The 16,712-nt window shown below is 35.3% G+C and overlaps 1 protein-coding gene across 2 annotated transcripts in view; it reads right to left on the bottom strand.

Moving 5' to 3' along the window:
• Positions 1–16,712, bottom strand: part of Atg2 (Autophagy-related 2) — a 105,263-nt gene that overhangs the window by 17,062 nt on the left and 71,489 nt on the right. For both annotated transcript variants that reach the window (XM_081730162.1, XM_081730163.1), the window contains exons 26-34: positions 16,075–16,295; positions 13,983–14,239; positions 13,759–13,864; positions 12,003–12,131; positions 11,551–11,718; positions 9,076–9,238; positions 7,982–8,192; positions 6,277–6,429; positions 3,557–3,678 (exon numbers count right to left, since the gene is read on the bottom strand). In XM_081730162.1, the coding sequence (XP_081586288.1) occupies positions 3,557–3,678; positions 6,277–6,429; positions 7,982–8,192; positions 9,076–9,238; positions 11,551–11,718; positions 12,003–12,131; positions 13,759–13,864; positions 13,983–14,239; positions 16,075–16,295 (1,530 nt within the window). The remainder of the gene's footprint in view (positions 1–3,556; positions 3,679–6,276; positions 6,430–7,981; positions 8,193–9,075; positions 9,239–11,550; positions 11,719–12,002; positions 12,132–13,758; positions 13,865–13,982; positions 14,240–16,074; positions 16,296–16,712) is intronic.

Below are 16,712 nucleotides of genomic sequence, written 5' to 3'. Positions count from 1 at the left end.
TCTCTTCAAAACTTGTAAAAGCGGTGTCACAAATTCCGTAGAAGTTCTTCTCTTGGAAATCCGTTCAATGGACTTCTTGTAAAGATGAGCCTTCATCAGAGCAGTTTTCATCAAAACAGCGCGTTTTACGCCGAATACGTTTCATTGCAAAATAATATCTACCCTGAGATGAAACTCATTTTTCTAAAATTCTTTATTAAAATTTTCCGAAAACATTTTAACGTTTCCATACAGCTGAGAAAATTTTTTCTCTAAATGACTTCAAACTTTTTGCTAGTGTTTGGACTATTCCTCATGCCGCAAAATTTGGGGACTAAGTAATTCGAAGTTGGTATTGTAAGCTCAAATAGCTCTGTGTAAAGAGCTGCTGTCATTAGAGTTTCGAATTTTAACCATTTGTCTAGTAAACTTCTTCCGTTAAAGTCACTGGATGTACGTATTTCCTGTAGTACACTACAGTGCACAAACCTGCAATAACACTGTGATATAATTTTTATTCTAAATACATTAATGGAAATATTAACTAAACTTTTCTTGAGTTCTATACATCTAAGCCTATTTTGTTGTGGCAATAGGGCGCCATAAGAGGGCTGGCGCAGGCGGAGATCTCCGCCTCGACACCCTGTCCAGTCTGACACTGGACAAGGTCACGTTCTCTCCATCATTGTTTCCCCGATAATGAACGAGGGGCTATGAGTGATACATTAGTGAAAAAAATATGGACCACAGACTCCAATGAAGCCACATTTGTACCCATTGCGCTGAGCTGTAGAAGAAGCAGAAGCAAAAAACTCAAATATCATGACTAAGAATTTATACGTTTATTTCCTTATCGTTTAAATCCTAACTCTGCTATCAATGGCACAGCGACAAAAGCACATTCACGAATTTGAATTTGAACTTATTTTTAGCCTCTAAGCATCTAAGTTTCAGACTTGGATAGAGGAAGGCCAAGGGTGTGGAATGGCAACAGCCCTGGTCTTACATAAGACACCATTCCGGCATTTGCCTGGTGGGACTGAGGAAAACGAATGGAAAACTCGGTCAGAATGGAGCTAGGTTTGTGCCCACCCTCGATCTATCAATGCAGCTTGACAGCAGACGCACTACCTAATACCACAACCACTGGGTCAAAAACTTTACGAATGGAATGACAGAATTTAGTATAATCAGAAATTATTTTAGAAATATCATGCAGGAAGTACAACGAAGAAAAGAAATAGGGAAATGTTGAACGCAAGATGTCCTGGTATTAATTATGGGAAGTAACATGATTGCCACAAGAGTACTTGTCGAAGAAAACATAGCACCTGCTAAACGGCGTGTGAAACTGTAGACGCGATATTCCGACCAAGAAGCCGCTAAGACAGAAAACTGTCGTAGTAATGAGGAACGCAATATTACTATAACTACACCGGCATAGCAGAGGGAGGAGTAAAGTATTAACGTTAGCTGCTGCGGAACTGAAGAATATGTGCTTAGGATACTGACTGAATGTGATGCTGTAGAACAGTTATGGTTAAAAATGACTGCAAGTAGTGCTGTGGAACTGAAGACGTGTTTAAAAGTGATTGCAAATGGTGCCGTGAAGCAGAAGGATACGTAATTATGGAACAAATGAATACATGGTTATTGTTGGATACTGGTTTGTAGAACAAATCTACACGGGTACAACATGTACACAGAAGTAGCCAATATGCATTTTACATATGGGTTGGCGAATAGTAATGCACGCACGACAAGGACCGCGGACGACACTGTCCAGATAGAAAACATTTGAAGTTATCCATCGCCGTCTTAGTGAACATGGTAGTTTTGGTGCTGGGAACAGGGGCAGACCATGAACGATGACCCTCGAGACGGAAGAGCGGATTCTGGATGCTTGCGAGGAAAATCCTGCGTGCAGCACAAGAAGATTAGATCGACCATCCGCCGCGAGTACGCTTTTGCCAGTGGTACCTCAAGCAGTGTGCCATTAATCCTCTTACCATCTTGCACAGTGTTCACGGATGAGGTGCAATTCACACGAGAGGGCATCTTTAATTATCATAATGTACACGTGTTTACGGATGATAATTCTCATGCGGCTAGTTCCGGGAGACAACAAAACTTTGGGCTCAATATGTGGAGCAGGATTACCGGTGTCACTTTACTAAATCCATACATACTCCCACAAAGACTTACGAGAAACAACTATCAAAAATTCCTGGAAACCCACATTGCAGATGAAGTGGATAACTTGCACTTGGCACTGCGCCCATCGTTGCATTTCTTGCATGACGCGGCACCCCTTCATTTCAATGCTACAGTGCACCAATATCTAAATGCAATGTTTCCTGCTCGATGGATTGGGCGTAGAGGACCAGTTGCTTGGTCTTCACGCTCACTAGATCTGAATCACCTGGACTACTATCTGTGGGGTTATTTAAATTTAAGTCTACGAATCTGGTGTGAATACTGTGAAAACTCTCCGCATTCGTATCGACGCAGCTTGCCAGAGAATACAGAATACTTCTGGAACTTGGAAGCGTGTTCGTGTTTCTATACGGCAACGCGTTGAAGCTTGTATTTTGGAAGGAGGGGACATTTTGAACATTTACTGTACGGCACTACTTCTTAGTACTAGTACATAAACATGTGTACCGTTTGTGTGGTACTGGTGAGGTATCACACTTAGTGTAAATGGTTGCAGTCCCTGCACGATGTCTTTTAATAATTTTTTGTTATATGTGATATATCTACGTCATTGGATTCATGGATGTGCTTTTGTCGCTGTGTCGCTGGAGGCAGTGTTGGCACTTTACGATAAGGAAATAAACGTACACATTTTTGTTCATGATGTTTGAGTTTCTTTTCTTCTGCTTCTTTTACAGCTCAGTGCAATGTGCACAAATGTGGCTTCGTTGGAATCTGTAGTCCATATTATTTCCATTGATTTATCAGCCATGACTCTCTGTTCATTATCGGGAAACCATGATGGAGAGAACGTGACCTTGTCATATTAGTCAATTCCCTGCCTATCGTAGATGGGTAATGGTTTTAGATTCGTAACCATGCATTTCCGGACACATTGTCATATAAACTTTTTTTTATTTGTTCCTCAATACATGTTGCATATTGAGTTTGGCTGTGATATATACGAGTACTACACCCTGTAACTGTTTAAAGTTCCGTTTAAAATTTATAGTAAGCCTTGATATTCTCTAATTTTTAGTAGTAAAATCAGTGGCGACTCTTGAGGAAGGAATATCGTAAAAATTAAACTTGTACCACTTCTATTGTTACAAGTTAAGGGAAGAAAACTTTACTAATACCCTAATTGTTGTAATTAGGACATTAGACACGTGTAATTCCCTTAGCCTATACCGATAAAAGTTTAAACTCTATCAATGTGAGTGTCCTCAAATGCCACCACCTGCTACCATAGTCCATATATTTTTGTATTAGAACTTGATTTTGATGTAGTTTAGTAGCAGTATTCATACCTTATTATTTTGTACTTGTATATTACTATACAAAAACAACAAGAAATATATGTTATAGAATGAATACTTACACAACTGAACTAAGGAATGCATTGGTCCAACTCCACCAAGCAAACTTGGCAGCTGATTTTTCTTGATATCTTGGAGCCATTCGGTTAACATATAGCTAACTAGTTTATCAAATCCTAATAAACTGAAAAAAATAAGGAAATAATGTTTTACTTTTAATACATTTAATGAAATTAATTTCTTTCAAACACGTATACAATTTTGTACAAAAGGTCATAAAATAAAGAATTATGATCTAGTAATATAAAAGAGAATAGGTTATAATGCATCTAGACTTATGCTATGTTAAGAAAACTATTATACAATTTTGAACAAAAAAAGTTAGAAATATGTAAGGAACGTACAGCCATAATGTGCCTAAATTTACGCTATGATACTACCAGAACTTGTTTGTTTCCCATTTACGACAATTCAATTGTTGCCGCAATTCATCACACTTTCCTTCGTTCAATTGATGTCTATTTGAACTTGAAACTACTGGTTCTCAGGCAACAGGATAAACTAATAAATAGCTGTTATTTTGTACCACGTTCCACTATCAGATTAAACTGCCACAAAATTGGTGAGCTAACAGAACTTAAGTTTATACAAACAGAGAAAGAAAGAAAAAATATCCTCTAACTTAAAAACCAAGAAATAATAAATGTATTTGAGATGAATTATTCATCTCATGGGCATAGCAAGAACTTTTCATATGGGTATGCACAAAGGTAACTCAAGTCCACCCACTCTATCACTATAGCATTCTCACGTGCTCATTTTACTGGGTTTGAAGTATAATAAAGATCAGATAGGATCTTATATCAATGAATCGAAGAATTATAGTTAACATAATTTTAGAATGCACGACAATTAATAGAAAAGACAGAAAAAATCAAACCTATTGAAAATTGTTTAATTTTTGTTGGCCTTAACGAAGTTTTTTTAGGATGTGCACAGGGACATTTCGTAGCTACATCTACTCTCATTTGAAAGAAAGATTACTCAGGGTGTCTACTGGAATACCAGAAACTAAACTCATGACTTTTTCATGACTTTTCATGACCTTTTTGTTCAAATTTTCATGACCATGGCGATAAAAATTTACCATTAGTAATAATAAACCCCTACCATCAGTGGTGCATCGGTTAAGATGAAGATCACATTATGTTCTTATTTGTCTAATGTACATAATGTCGATTAGCTGACAACTAATTTTAAAATGCAAGAGCAATTTAAAAGGCAGTAAACAAATTTTTAATTGCGGTTCAAGTATGGGTTTAAGGATTACCAGGTTCTATAGATTTAAAAAAATCTTGTGAACAGTCCCGTTACATTCAGCTAGGCTTTTTATCTGCATTTTATGTACTCTGAATTCTAAATTTATAATTTTCGTTTACAAGAAAAGACTGATTACGTAAATATACAATTCTTTTCCATCGTGTCATATTTGAAATTAGCGTACATAAACATATTGATAAGACCTACTGAATTTGTTCATAATGGAACCTTCATCCTGGATGGGGTCTAATGCCTTCTTTCTTCTCTTTTTTCAAGGGTACTTTTACAAATATTTTTTTCTCACAGTCTGCATACTAGTATCACATCAAAACTTGAAAAAAAGTAAACACAAAAATGGACATCTTGATTGAATATCACAAGTTCAACTTCTTTTTCAATGAGTTAATTTGAACATCAATTCCATCAAGTTCTGAAGTTACTGAGTCACTGAGAGCTTTACGTTTTAGTTCCAAACATTTTAAGTCTGGTGCGTTTTGCTTTCTCTTGTTCTTCATAGGTGTCTTTTTGCCTTTTGAGGACTTCTCGCCTTCGTGACGATGCATTTCGCACAGATAGTATCAAAGGCTTTGTGACTGCAACGGCCTTCACACCACCTGCTGCTTGAATTCCACCATACACTGACCGCTGAGCAATGAGAGAGTCTTCTGCCAGATTCTCTAAAAGGCATTCCTTGTTGACAGAGAAGCACCTTTCTACTGCAGCATTACCATGAAATAAGATCAGAAGTTGCTTGAAGAATTTCAGTGTAGCTGGTTCAACAAGGCTGGTTTCGGTGATCAGCTTCATTAAGTACTGATCAAGTTTATAATCTTTCCTGGACAATGAAGGAATAATATACTCTGAGATTTCAGATTTTCATGACCAGTTGGGTAAATAAAGGACTTTTTCATGGCTTTCATGACCACTAAGCAAAATATATGACTTTTTCATGACTTTCATGACTTTCATGACCAGTAGATACCCTGTTACTAATCAATTTTAAAGATCTATACGGTGTATCTATAAGCGGTTCAATCAACAATAATTTTGGGGAACATTCTAATGATCTTTCTGAATAAAACTGAAGTTTTGTCTGACAAATTTAGGCACGATTATCAAGACGATAAGAAATTTAAGGATAAAACTCAGCATAACTAAATAAGAGTTAAGTAAGAATATATTTTGGTAATTTTCCATCCTTTCTATATTACCCTATTTTCCTCTCTCAATTTTGTTATTGTCTTGAACAATGCTCTCCACATTGAAGCGAAAATGACAATACTGGATTTTTATTCTCGGGAATTTTATCATAATTATACTAATTTGCAGCATTCAGTCTCTTGGAAGTTATGACTAAAAGAAGACATCATGCAGGTAAATATGACTGCTGGTGACTAGTCTACGAATTTTCAAATAATTGTATTATTTTTACATAGATACAATATTTTAAGATGAAACTTACCCATGTCGGTATGACAGTCTTTTAAGTCTCAGTTCTGAGCAATTTAGTTGTCCTAAACCCATCAACAAGCCAGCCAAAGGGCCATGTGTCATATCAACTCGTTTTCCGTGGTAATCTAAACGTATTGGAACGTCCGGAGCAAACACAAAACTCCTGTACGGAAAAAGTATTATCATTACATAATTAGTTATGTATTATCAATAGAAATATAATTTATTTAAACTCTTTGCCATAAAGGTGTGGATGAGGAAAATAAACACAGGGACAGAGGTATAATATAGGAGGAGTAATACAGGGTGACCCAATAAAACCTCCACAATTTAAAGGCTAATAGAACAAAACGTATTGTAGATTGAAAATTGTTTATTAAAAAATATGAAATGGTACTGAAAATAGTTTCAGTGAAAGTGTGGGTCGTCTTGTAAAATCTTACACTCTCCCTAGAAAGCCCAATAACTGCAGCACGCTTCTTTGCAGAACGTTTTGGGGTTTGAAAAACAGACTAATAAATTTCTGAAATCGCGTCCATCATTTATGCATGTGTGGGACACTTACCATCTCATTTATTCTAATTATTTGCAGAAAATTCCTACAGTCACCACGTTTGTTCCCAAGAGAAATAGTGCATTAAATTTAACATCCTGATCCTTATTGTAGGGAGAGGTGCCACCCTACTTGGAAATTCGAAATGGTAATATGGGTCATACGATGCTTCATTTGAACGTTTTGTTTTTATTTTCTTTCCAAAAATGTTATGTAGAAACGTACACAAATATACTGAAGAAACAACAGAAAAGGGGCATACTTAGTGCTGACGAAAACAAATTAAAACCTGAGGAATCTTTTAACTAAGCGGTTGGAGCCTTTGCTGCGGGAGATCCGGGTTTGATTCCCGTTGGGACCTCAGGAATTCCATGATGCACGTCTCCTGTAGCCTCAATATTATGGAGGAACATTAAACTACACTCAAACATAAAAAAATTTTCGTATTTAATCGTGACTTCACTATAACCATTGAGGATGTAAAAACAAATGCAACAATAACAACGCTAGACCAATAAGTTGGGCTAATCTTGGTATACATCTATCACTTAGTATTACCCGAAATACAAATTAAACATAACTTTCTTACAAGGCTGTCTATATTCTTTATTATAAATTAACGAGAAATGTTACAGTTTCGGAAGTATATCACTTCCTTCTTCAGAGTACTATTCCAACTGAAATCATAGATAACGTAACATAATTTGTTATCTCTACCCATCAAGAATCATTTTTTTTTTTTTCATTTTTCATTAAAATTCAAAATATATCTTTTTGATGTTTAATTTGTGTTTAAGATGGACACAAGGCCTTTTTATAAAAATATCTATACCCGAAATAATTTTCATTGGGAACTTCCGGTGACTATTTGTAACAAACACGTTCATTGAAATATTACCTTAATTATTTCTTGCTGAAATAAATTTTAATGTATGCCCAAGCTACAAGACATTTATCAAAATTTTTAAAATAGTTATCACAGGAACTATCAATTTGAGACTGCTGAAAATTACCTTCTTGTGTGACTATCCATGAAGAAATTTACAAGTGTTGAAAACTATGTACATTTTTAAAGTTTCCTTTCAACAGGCTTCAATTACTTTCAAATGCTTCCACATGCACGCACTATGATATTATTATTATTATTATTATTTCAATATACCTGAAAAAGATGGGCGGTGAAGGTGGTCTGCTATCACAGCCTTCCTGCAGAGGAGAAATGAGTTCGTTTCCTTGATCTGTCTCCTCCAATGTAATAAGCAACTGCTGAGGTTCTGGAGAAGGAGGATTTGTTCCACTTACAACATTTACAGTCATTACGGGAGCCTGGTGGGTTGGAGTATGTCGTGGTGTTGACGTTCGACTATCGTCATCTGCAAACAAACATATAAAACAAGAATTAATGCTTACCTTCTGACCTGCCAATAAAGGCAGAATACCTATGATGATGATGATGATGATGATGATCTAAAACAGTTATAGAATTTAGTACGAATAAATTCAACCGCCTTTCCGATGGCGTATCATATGATTTAATATTATTGAGTAGTACAGAAAAGAAATATTATTATGTTTAGTAATTCAGTCTTAGGACGAACTTGAGTTGTATTTATTTACTCGGATATAAACGGCCTTTTTAAAAGAAAATAAATAAATAAAAATGTAGGGCTAAAATTCTTGAGGTGTGTTTGCAATCTCTGTATTGTCATTGTTGATTTTACTGTCAAAATATGGGAAGAGAACAAAACCAATAACAATCATTTGAGAATTTTGACAATGTAAAGTTTTATTGTCGACTGTTTAATTTTTTAGTTCATAACACCGCATGTAAGTTCACGCATAGTTTTTTATTTTATTATTATTTTAGAACAGACAGAGGTACTACAAGTACCATTATCTGGAAAGATACTTCTAACAAGTTACTGGTTTTATAACAAATAATGCGTCACTAGTTTGGTAGTTGGTTGAAGTGATATGGGCTTCTTGTATCCACATAATAAACAAATTTTCAAAACCGACATAAATTTTAAAGGGGATTTATATTCGAGTTAATACGATAGAACAAAACAATCAATTTTAACAAGATGTTACACTTTATTTGTTTTATTAAGTTAAGTATTAGAAAAGCTGGGTTTCGGAAATTAGTAATTACAAAAATTTTCAGCAAATTTACATACAGCGTAGTAAAATGGAATACACTCACATATTTTAAACGTAAATATTAAACCCAACATGCTGAAGTTTCAAACATCTTACCTTCTTCTCTCCTTCCACCGGAAATTTCACTAAAGAAGTTATACATGAACAATAGGGAATCTTGGTCGATGTTCAGTCGAACGGGAAGAAGAGAGATTTTAAGGCAACACTCCTGTACACTTAGTTTGGGATCTGGACGAACATGAACTGCCTTTATCACCACCTGCAAGACAATAGTTGACAACATTATACTAACTAAAAGGAAAACTGGTTTATGATCTTTATTTGACGGATAAATTAAACAATTTACATATTCCAAAGTAGTGATGGCCAAATTGCGACCTGCCCTGTTTCATCCGATACGCGAAAAAAATAATGAACAAAGTGTATGACTTCTTCCTTTTCTTAACGCTATGTGTGTTAGGAAGAGCGTAACTGGCCATCTAAATCAAGACCTGACTTTTAACTGTGAAAATATTTTTTTTTTAAGCTTTTCGTTGCTAGATCTATTCTGCAAGGTATCTGCAAGGTATTCAGCAAGGTAGGGTCCTTCGTACCAGGCTGATTTTTAGAAAAATAAGAACTTAATTTAATTACTTTCAAATGTTCGTAGCTCAAGACCCTAATTAGATTAGACACATGACACAGGATACAATTACGAATAAAATTACTATTCAGGAAATGTATGGCTTACACATATTCAATGAACCGTCGCTTCCGGGACGAAAAGAAAAAAATGGGTCCCAAAATGTGATTCTTATTTTGTCCAATTATAAATTGCCCACATACAAGTATGCTATTTCGTCTTCGATATATATATATATATATATATATATATTGGTGTATATATTTTATACATCTCTCAACATTTCTAACGTGAGATGTTATTTACTAACAATGTATTAATGAAGAACATAATCTGACACTTAAGACAACAGGCGCCGCACACACTGCAAAATGCACGATTTACACAAAAAATATAATGGTTATAAAAATAACTGCAGCGGTTGTTAGGATTGATACAATGCGCAAAGAGTTCAGACAGAGATTATTATTATTATTACTTAAGAAAAATACTCGAGGGTCGCACTGTGAATAAACATTATCAAAGAAATGGGAAAGAACAATAACTTCATTATTTAACGATGCATAATACTCTAACAAATTACAAACGGAGTATTTTCTTTTTAATCATTTGAATAAATCAGATTAGACACTATCATCATAGATATCGTCATCGATGTCATCCATAGCTACACTCTTCAGGAAGTTTGGAATGTCGAGCTTGTCAATCACTTATTGTGAAAAAAAGTTTTGTTTCTTTCAGGGTACTTTCCTGTTATGGGAATTACCGGACAGTCATTAACACTATATGCAGTATATCAATATTTCTACTCACTCTAGAGGATTTTTCTCGAGAGGAAAAGATAAATGTTGTCGTATTCCTTGTGATTAGCCTCCAAGACATCTTCAGACAACTGTCCTACGAGCAGTGACTGAATTATGTCAGCGCCATGTATGAAAAGGTTGTGTTTAGATCCACTCATTTTATGCTAGACACAGCAGAACCAATAAATTAGCTGTGTCTAAACAGTAAGTTTTAAAGACTTGTGTGTTGACATAATGGCAGTTCGACAAAGCACTCGAAATGTCTGCAAAACGTGTAATAATTCAAGCGTCAAGACTCGTAATTTCTGCTACTTGGTTTAGAACATAAAAAAATTTTCTTGCATTGTAACCATCATTATTGTTTCCCCTGCTTCAGCTGATAAACAACTGAACCTATTTCTTCATAAACTTATGCGTTCCTATGTTCTTTCATTTCTTTTTGTTATCATATTGTTTCTACTTCCTACAACAAAGTGTTCTATTTAACAAAGTAGTCCTTTGTTGTACCTGCATTTTTTATGTTATACCTTTAATATGTAACTTTCTCACACGAACAACAAACTAAAGCGGTACTCTGATGAACTTTTCTTGTAGATCTAGTCAAAAATTATTATTTTATCGATTATTTTATAAATGAAAGGCACTTGGCAATGTCTTGGTTCATTTTACATTCAACTATCGGTACTAACAACACTAATATAACATCATAAAATGAGGAAGAATACCTATAATTCCCGAATTCATGCGCACGACGTTTTACAGATCAGTTATACCAACACAATAAACATTTATTCTCGTACACATGTATTTACGACTCGGGCGAACCATGTGTTTTTATTTGAGACCGGATAGTTTCTGAGCTCTTCGCGCATGTGTTACTACAATCAGAAAGGAAGAAATAGTTACCGTCTTTGATACTAAGGTTCTTGCAAAACGTTTCTCAATTCTTTATAGACATATTGGTAGCAAGTCGAAACTCGATCTTTGTCCATCTAAAACTGTATTTTGCCGTGTGCGTACAGGGAGAAAATTCCAGATGTTCGATTCCTAGCCAACCCAGCGATAAGTTGGTTTCAATGCTTTTCAATATTCTTTCATACACACTTATATGTAAAAAAAATTACCTATTTTATATTAATATCTTACCATGTTTGCATGGGATTGTTTTGGTCTTGCTTCCGAGGAGTATTGGTAAAGGAATTTGTTGATTTCCGAAGAAGCTAATCGGTCTCTTATTTCAACGTCATTAATCAGAAGAACTTGACGAGAAGCTTCTGTCGTGTTGTCTGGGTACACTTCGTGTTGGAATCTCACCTACGGGAAAACATAATATTCATTCAAAGTAAGTTACATTATGTTCAATCATTTTCTATATTAATTTTTGAACATTATGTTCAATACTTTTCTACTGTTATTCGAAAGCCTTGATAATGAAATAATTACACAAAGAAAGCACATTATTAGTATTGTTGCACAAGAAAGCACATTATAAGTCCAGTGACACAAGAAAAGACATTATCAATACAATTATTAGTTTTTTCTTCTTTGCTACGCTTAAGCTACGATCGCACATCTGCCTTGCACTCCTCAAGTCTAACCTTGTTTAACTGCAATTCTATAAGAACATCATGCTGTCGTCCAGGTCCTCCTTGCGCTTGCCATGAAGTAGGGACATTTAAAGTTGGTTTTGGGCTGTTACGAGTGGGGCTTTGACAGGTAAATTTCACCTATAAAAGAAAACAAACTGTCATTGTCGGCCATAATGAATATTATATATATATATATATATATACTGGAGTTACCATATGTTAGCATTTATGTGGGCATGTCTGCATTTCGTAAGCTCAAGTGTATTGTCAATTCAATTTCTGACATTTCACAATGTAAAACGTGCCTTATTATTATATTTTAGGGGGGCATGGTGGCTGTGGTAGAGCGTTTACCTTTTGTGCGTGGGGCACCTCGTTCGATCCCCGGACAAGTAAGTTTGTGGTTGAGAACATTGTATCCGTAGGTTTTCTCGGGGGGGGGGGGGTACTCCCATTTCCTCTTACAATTTCCTTTCATCATCATTCATTTACTTTAATCATCCGTCTCTCATTTTCTAACGGGCGTTAAACTGACAGAGTTCATTTCAATTTTTTTTTTCCTATTCTTATTTTTCAGTATAAGTTCTATCTTTTTTTGAGAATTCCTTCTGTGTATACAAACAGCCAAATTCAACATGATACCGTATAAATAATCTTCTTTAATTACTTTTCACAGATTTCAATATATGTTTGATAATATGTTAAAAGCAAACTTAAAGTAAAAGATAGAACTTATCGTTTTTATGACGAAAATTAATATTTATATAACGAGTCATCCAGATGGGAAATATATCCGCATTTTGCTATTTCAAAATATGATAATCCCAGCGTACACCCACTATATTTCGAAATCGTAAGTTGAAACATCAAAGAAGCATCTTTCACCGTATTATAACTAAGGTGCTGGAATCTCACTATTGTGGAGCGAGAAAAGTAAGTCGATCTCTTTTAGGAATTAGATTTCTGGGCTTTCGGCATCTATGACCATGTTAGCCCGTTACGTATGAGGGATGACGTTCCTCGGCAATCACACTACCCTGGCGAAGGAAGAAAGGAATAGGCCTGATACCTTTATGTTACGTACCATCCCAGTATAGATGAGGAAAACTTAGGAAAAACCTTATTCAGGCTGGCTGGCCTGAAAAGGATGTTATACCTTTCCGACCGAGTGTAGCCATCGGGAATTGAACCCAAAACGTTAGCCATTGCGCTACGCAGAGACACAGTGAATCTCTTTCGCTACATTTTTTTAGTCTATTTAATGCGACAAAATTATAAATATATTTGTAAAAATAATTATATCTATTAGCAGTGCTTTATTTTCTGTTGGCACGCGGTACTAGCATATTTTTTCTTCTAAAATTGCGATTTCTCTCGCATTCTTTTATTTTTGAGTTGACGAGTTGATTTTGTGTTTAACGCCCCTTTCAACAGCGAGGCTATATGAGACGGGACTTCCTGATTCACGTGGAATCCGAACCACATGAGCTCCCACCGGAAATCGAACCCGGGTCTCCCACGCCAAAGGCGCGTACGCTAACCGCTTAACTACGAAGGAGCACTATATACATACATACATACATACATATATATATAGTCTATGGTGAGCATCGGCACCTTGTAAAAAACTTGCTTAATAGTTATCAAAAGGAACTTACATTTCTGAAGTGGAAAAATAGGAAACTCATTTTGAGCAGCGCTTCTTTCTATACAAACTGCTCGATTAAATGAACATATTAACACACTAGATTGTTAGTATTATTACCTCATGTGGACTAGATTTGGAGAAGGTAACGACATCTACAGGACACACATTGGAATTCGTGTAACTAAAATGACCAGAACTGAAGGGAGTTGGAGAAGGCGTCACCCTAAAAAGATACAAAGACACACACTTATAATTTTTCGTAAATAATTAATTTCCTTCTCAACACAAAAGACTTGATTGCTACTTCAACACTAAGAAGTAAATTAAACAGTATGACTCACCCTTCCGTACCTCCCTTTTCATCTATTTTCACTTGTTTTTTGCTTTGGTGTTTCGGTGGGACTGTGGCAAAATCTTGTCCTCCATACATATGCCAGATCACAGTCATTTCTCGCAATGTATAACACAATATGGCGACAGGAAAATGCTTTGGTGCTTTCAAAAGATCCGTCTTCCCAAGAGGAACTGTAAAATGATTGTCTACTACACGAATAGGTTCTTTCGTTAGAACGCGAATTTCAGGTTCGCCACTTTGGGGCTGGAAAGAGAAATAAACACAACCATTAGGCCGAAGAAAAATACTAATCATTAATATCAACTATTTTCCAGTGTATAACACGCATTTTCTTTGTCCTAGGAAAAAAAAAAAAAAAGTTTGAAAATTAAAGTGTACCTTACACAATTTTATTTATTAACTTTTACTCAACATATTTTGGTGGTAGATAATTGTCATGTTTACGTGGTAGCTAAGGCTTCTAATAGCTTTTACGTCAACATGTAAAACAAGTTGAAATAAATAAATAAATAAATAGTTCGGGAATCGCTTCTCTTAGAAGCCAGAGCTGCTGACGGTAATGGTGGTAACTTCAAAACGTCTGGATGGACTAGCGCAGGCCACACGCTAAACAACAGAAATCGAACCGCATCAATCCATAACAAAACATTTTATGTTAGCACTTCGCAAAAAATGAAGAAAATTCTACCATTCCTTCCTTGCGTTTGCATAATCAAATACGCTGGATTCTACTTGATTCTAGGGATACTATTTCCTTTGCCGTTTTACCGACACTAGTTTTTTTTATTTCTTTTTCTTTTTCTTAAAAAAAAAAAGAAGCACAGAATTGTCAAGGAGAAATCCTATATTTCATTTTTTTTTTTTTTCTAATTATTTTACTATAAGGAATAATTTTCAGGAATTTCATTCTACAAAAGATAGTAACAAGAATAGTAACGGGTTTTACTAAAGATAAGACATGTACGTACTTTTGTCGTAGTCACATTTACGTATAGGAATTATCAAAATCTATAGAGTTAAAGTAGCTTTACAAGGCAAGAGCACACACATAATTACAACACAGGTAAATAAATTAATCTAAATTTCTCTACGGATTTTTATTGCAGAAGGATTTCTACTGCAGTAGTATGAAGTTAAACAAAAATATGTCATTAGAAACCCATTTTTCAAAGCATTATTTTTGTGTGAACTCAAGTCATCGCATGGGTAGGGCAAGTGGGGAAGCTGCCCTAGGTTCCAGCCACATGGACGAAAAAAGTATACCGTTCAGAAAAGTAATAAATTTACTATTTCTACTTCATTTTTGAGATTTAAAACATTTGGAGTTGGTGAGCCATCATTTTATTACAGTTTTATCACTATGTACTATTAATATTGAAAAATGCACTCATGATGGGATATCACCATTACTGACACAGAAAAACAAAGTTGCCGCAAAATAATTTATTCATGCTGTATATGGATTTCTCACCTACATCACTGAGCCGGAAATTTACTTTTTCCCACGCTCCGCATAAACCCTGTATGAACTGCTAAATAAGGTGTTTGGTCAATACTTCTGAAGATCTTCCAACTGTAATCTGTTACAGTACTCGATGTTACACATAAGCGAAAGTGGTTTCTTGGAAATTCATCGATGACAGAAGTTACAGTGGTTTCATAAGCGATTACTCAGGTTTGACAACGCGACACTATTTTCCAGCGATACATATAACCATCGTTTCCTCCTTATGTGAATACCCTTTATATAAGTTTGATGGCATGTTCACATTTCTTCAGTTTAAAGAAGCTAGAAGGTAAATATTTTCGTTCGTATATAGTGAATCAATAATTCACCCAATCCACTTATACGTTCTTTCATCATCTCTTAGCTGGAGATAACTAAGCAATGTGACAGGTTCAGAAGTCAATTCTGAGAAAATCAACAGTGTTTCGACGAAACCGTTTGTAGCTTTCTATCAATTTTTAGGACGCTTAAAGGTTAAGTTTACAATTACGTTATACCAAACTATAGTATATTTCGATAATTATGTCCACGATATAACAGTACACCACAGTCTACGAAGATAATCTCTTACCATAATCCCGCTGCCTGGATCGTCTTCTAATATACAAAATTCTTCATCTGTGTTATCTAACCCTTCCTCTGCGTTGCAATCCAAATCAGCGTGGGAAACATCGTTTTGGCTTGAATCTTGATTTTGTGCACTAGGTTTATTTGCCGTTATAATAGGATGATTCTCGTCAGGAAAAAAGAACACTTCAACGCCTCTTTGTTTGTCTTTCCAAGACGGAGACGCTACAAAAATGAAGAAAGAAACTCTCGGTAACAGTAATAATTAAATATTTTTACTCTATAGTGGTTTATGTAAGTCAAGTTTTAAGAATCAGCTTTTATCACAAGTATTGTATATTCTAATATCTTGTGAACGAATGGGTTGACTGGTAATTTTACTTAGTGCAACCTAGTAGCTAGCTGGTATAGTCTGTGTTCGATCTCTGACGCACACACATGGTTCGAATTACATGTAAAAGTGCAGTTTCAGTGCAGAAAATTACGTAAAATTCTGAACAATAAATTACGCCGCTTTATGACTATTTGATTTAAACCATTTTTTACCTATCCATACTTCTCCCTTATATTTTAAATCCTCTTTGAATTTTTCCTAGGCTGAAGATGGGAACACTGTTCCGAAGGCGTTAACTCAGAATACTT

The sequence above is a fragment of the Thermobia domestica genome, chromosome 11 (assembly GCF_964235325.1).
Source record: "Thermobia domestica chromosome 11, izTheDome1.hap1.1, whole genome shotgun sequence".
Classification (NCBI taxonomy): Eukaryota; Metazoa; Arthropoda; class Insecta; order Zygentoma; family Lepismatidae; genus Thermobia; species Thermobia domestica.
The sequence above is the reverse complement of the archived record's forward strand: the minus strand, read 5'-3'. Positions and strand labels throughout refer to the sequence as shown.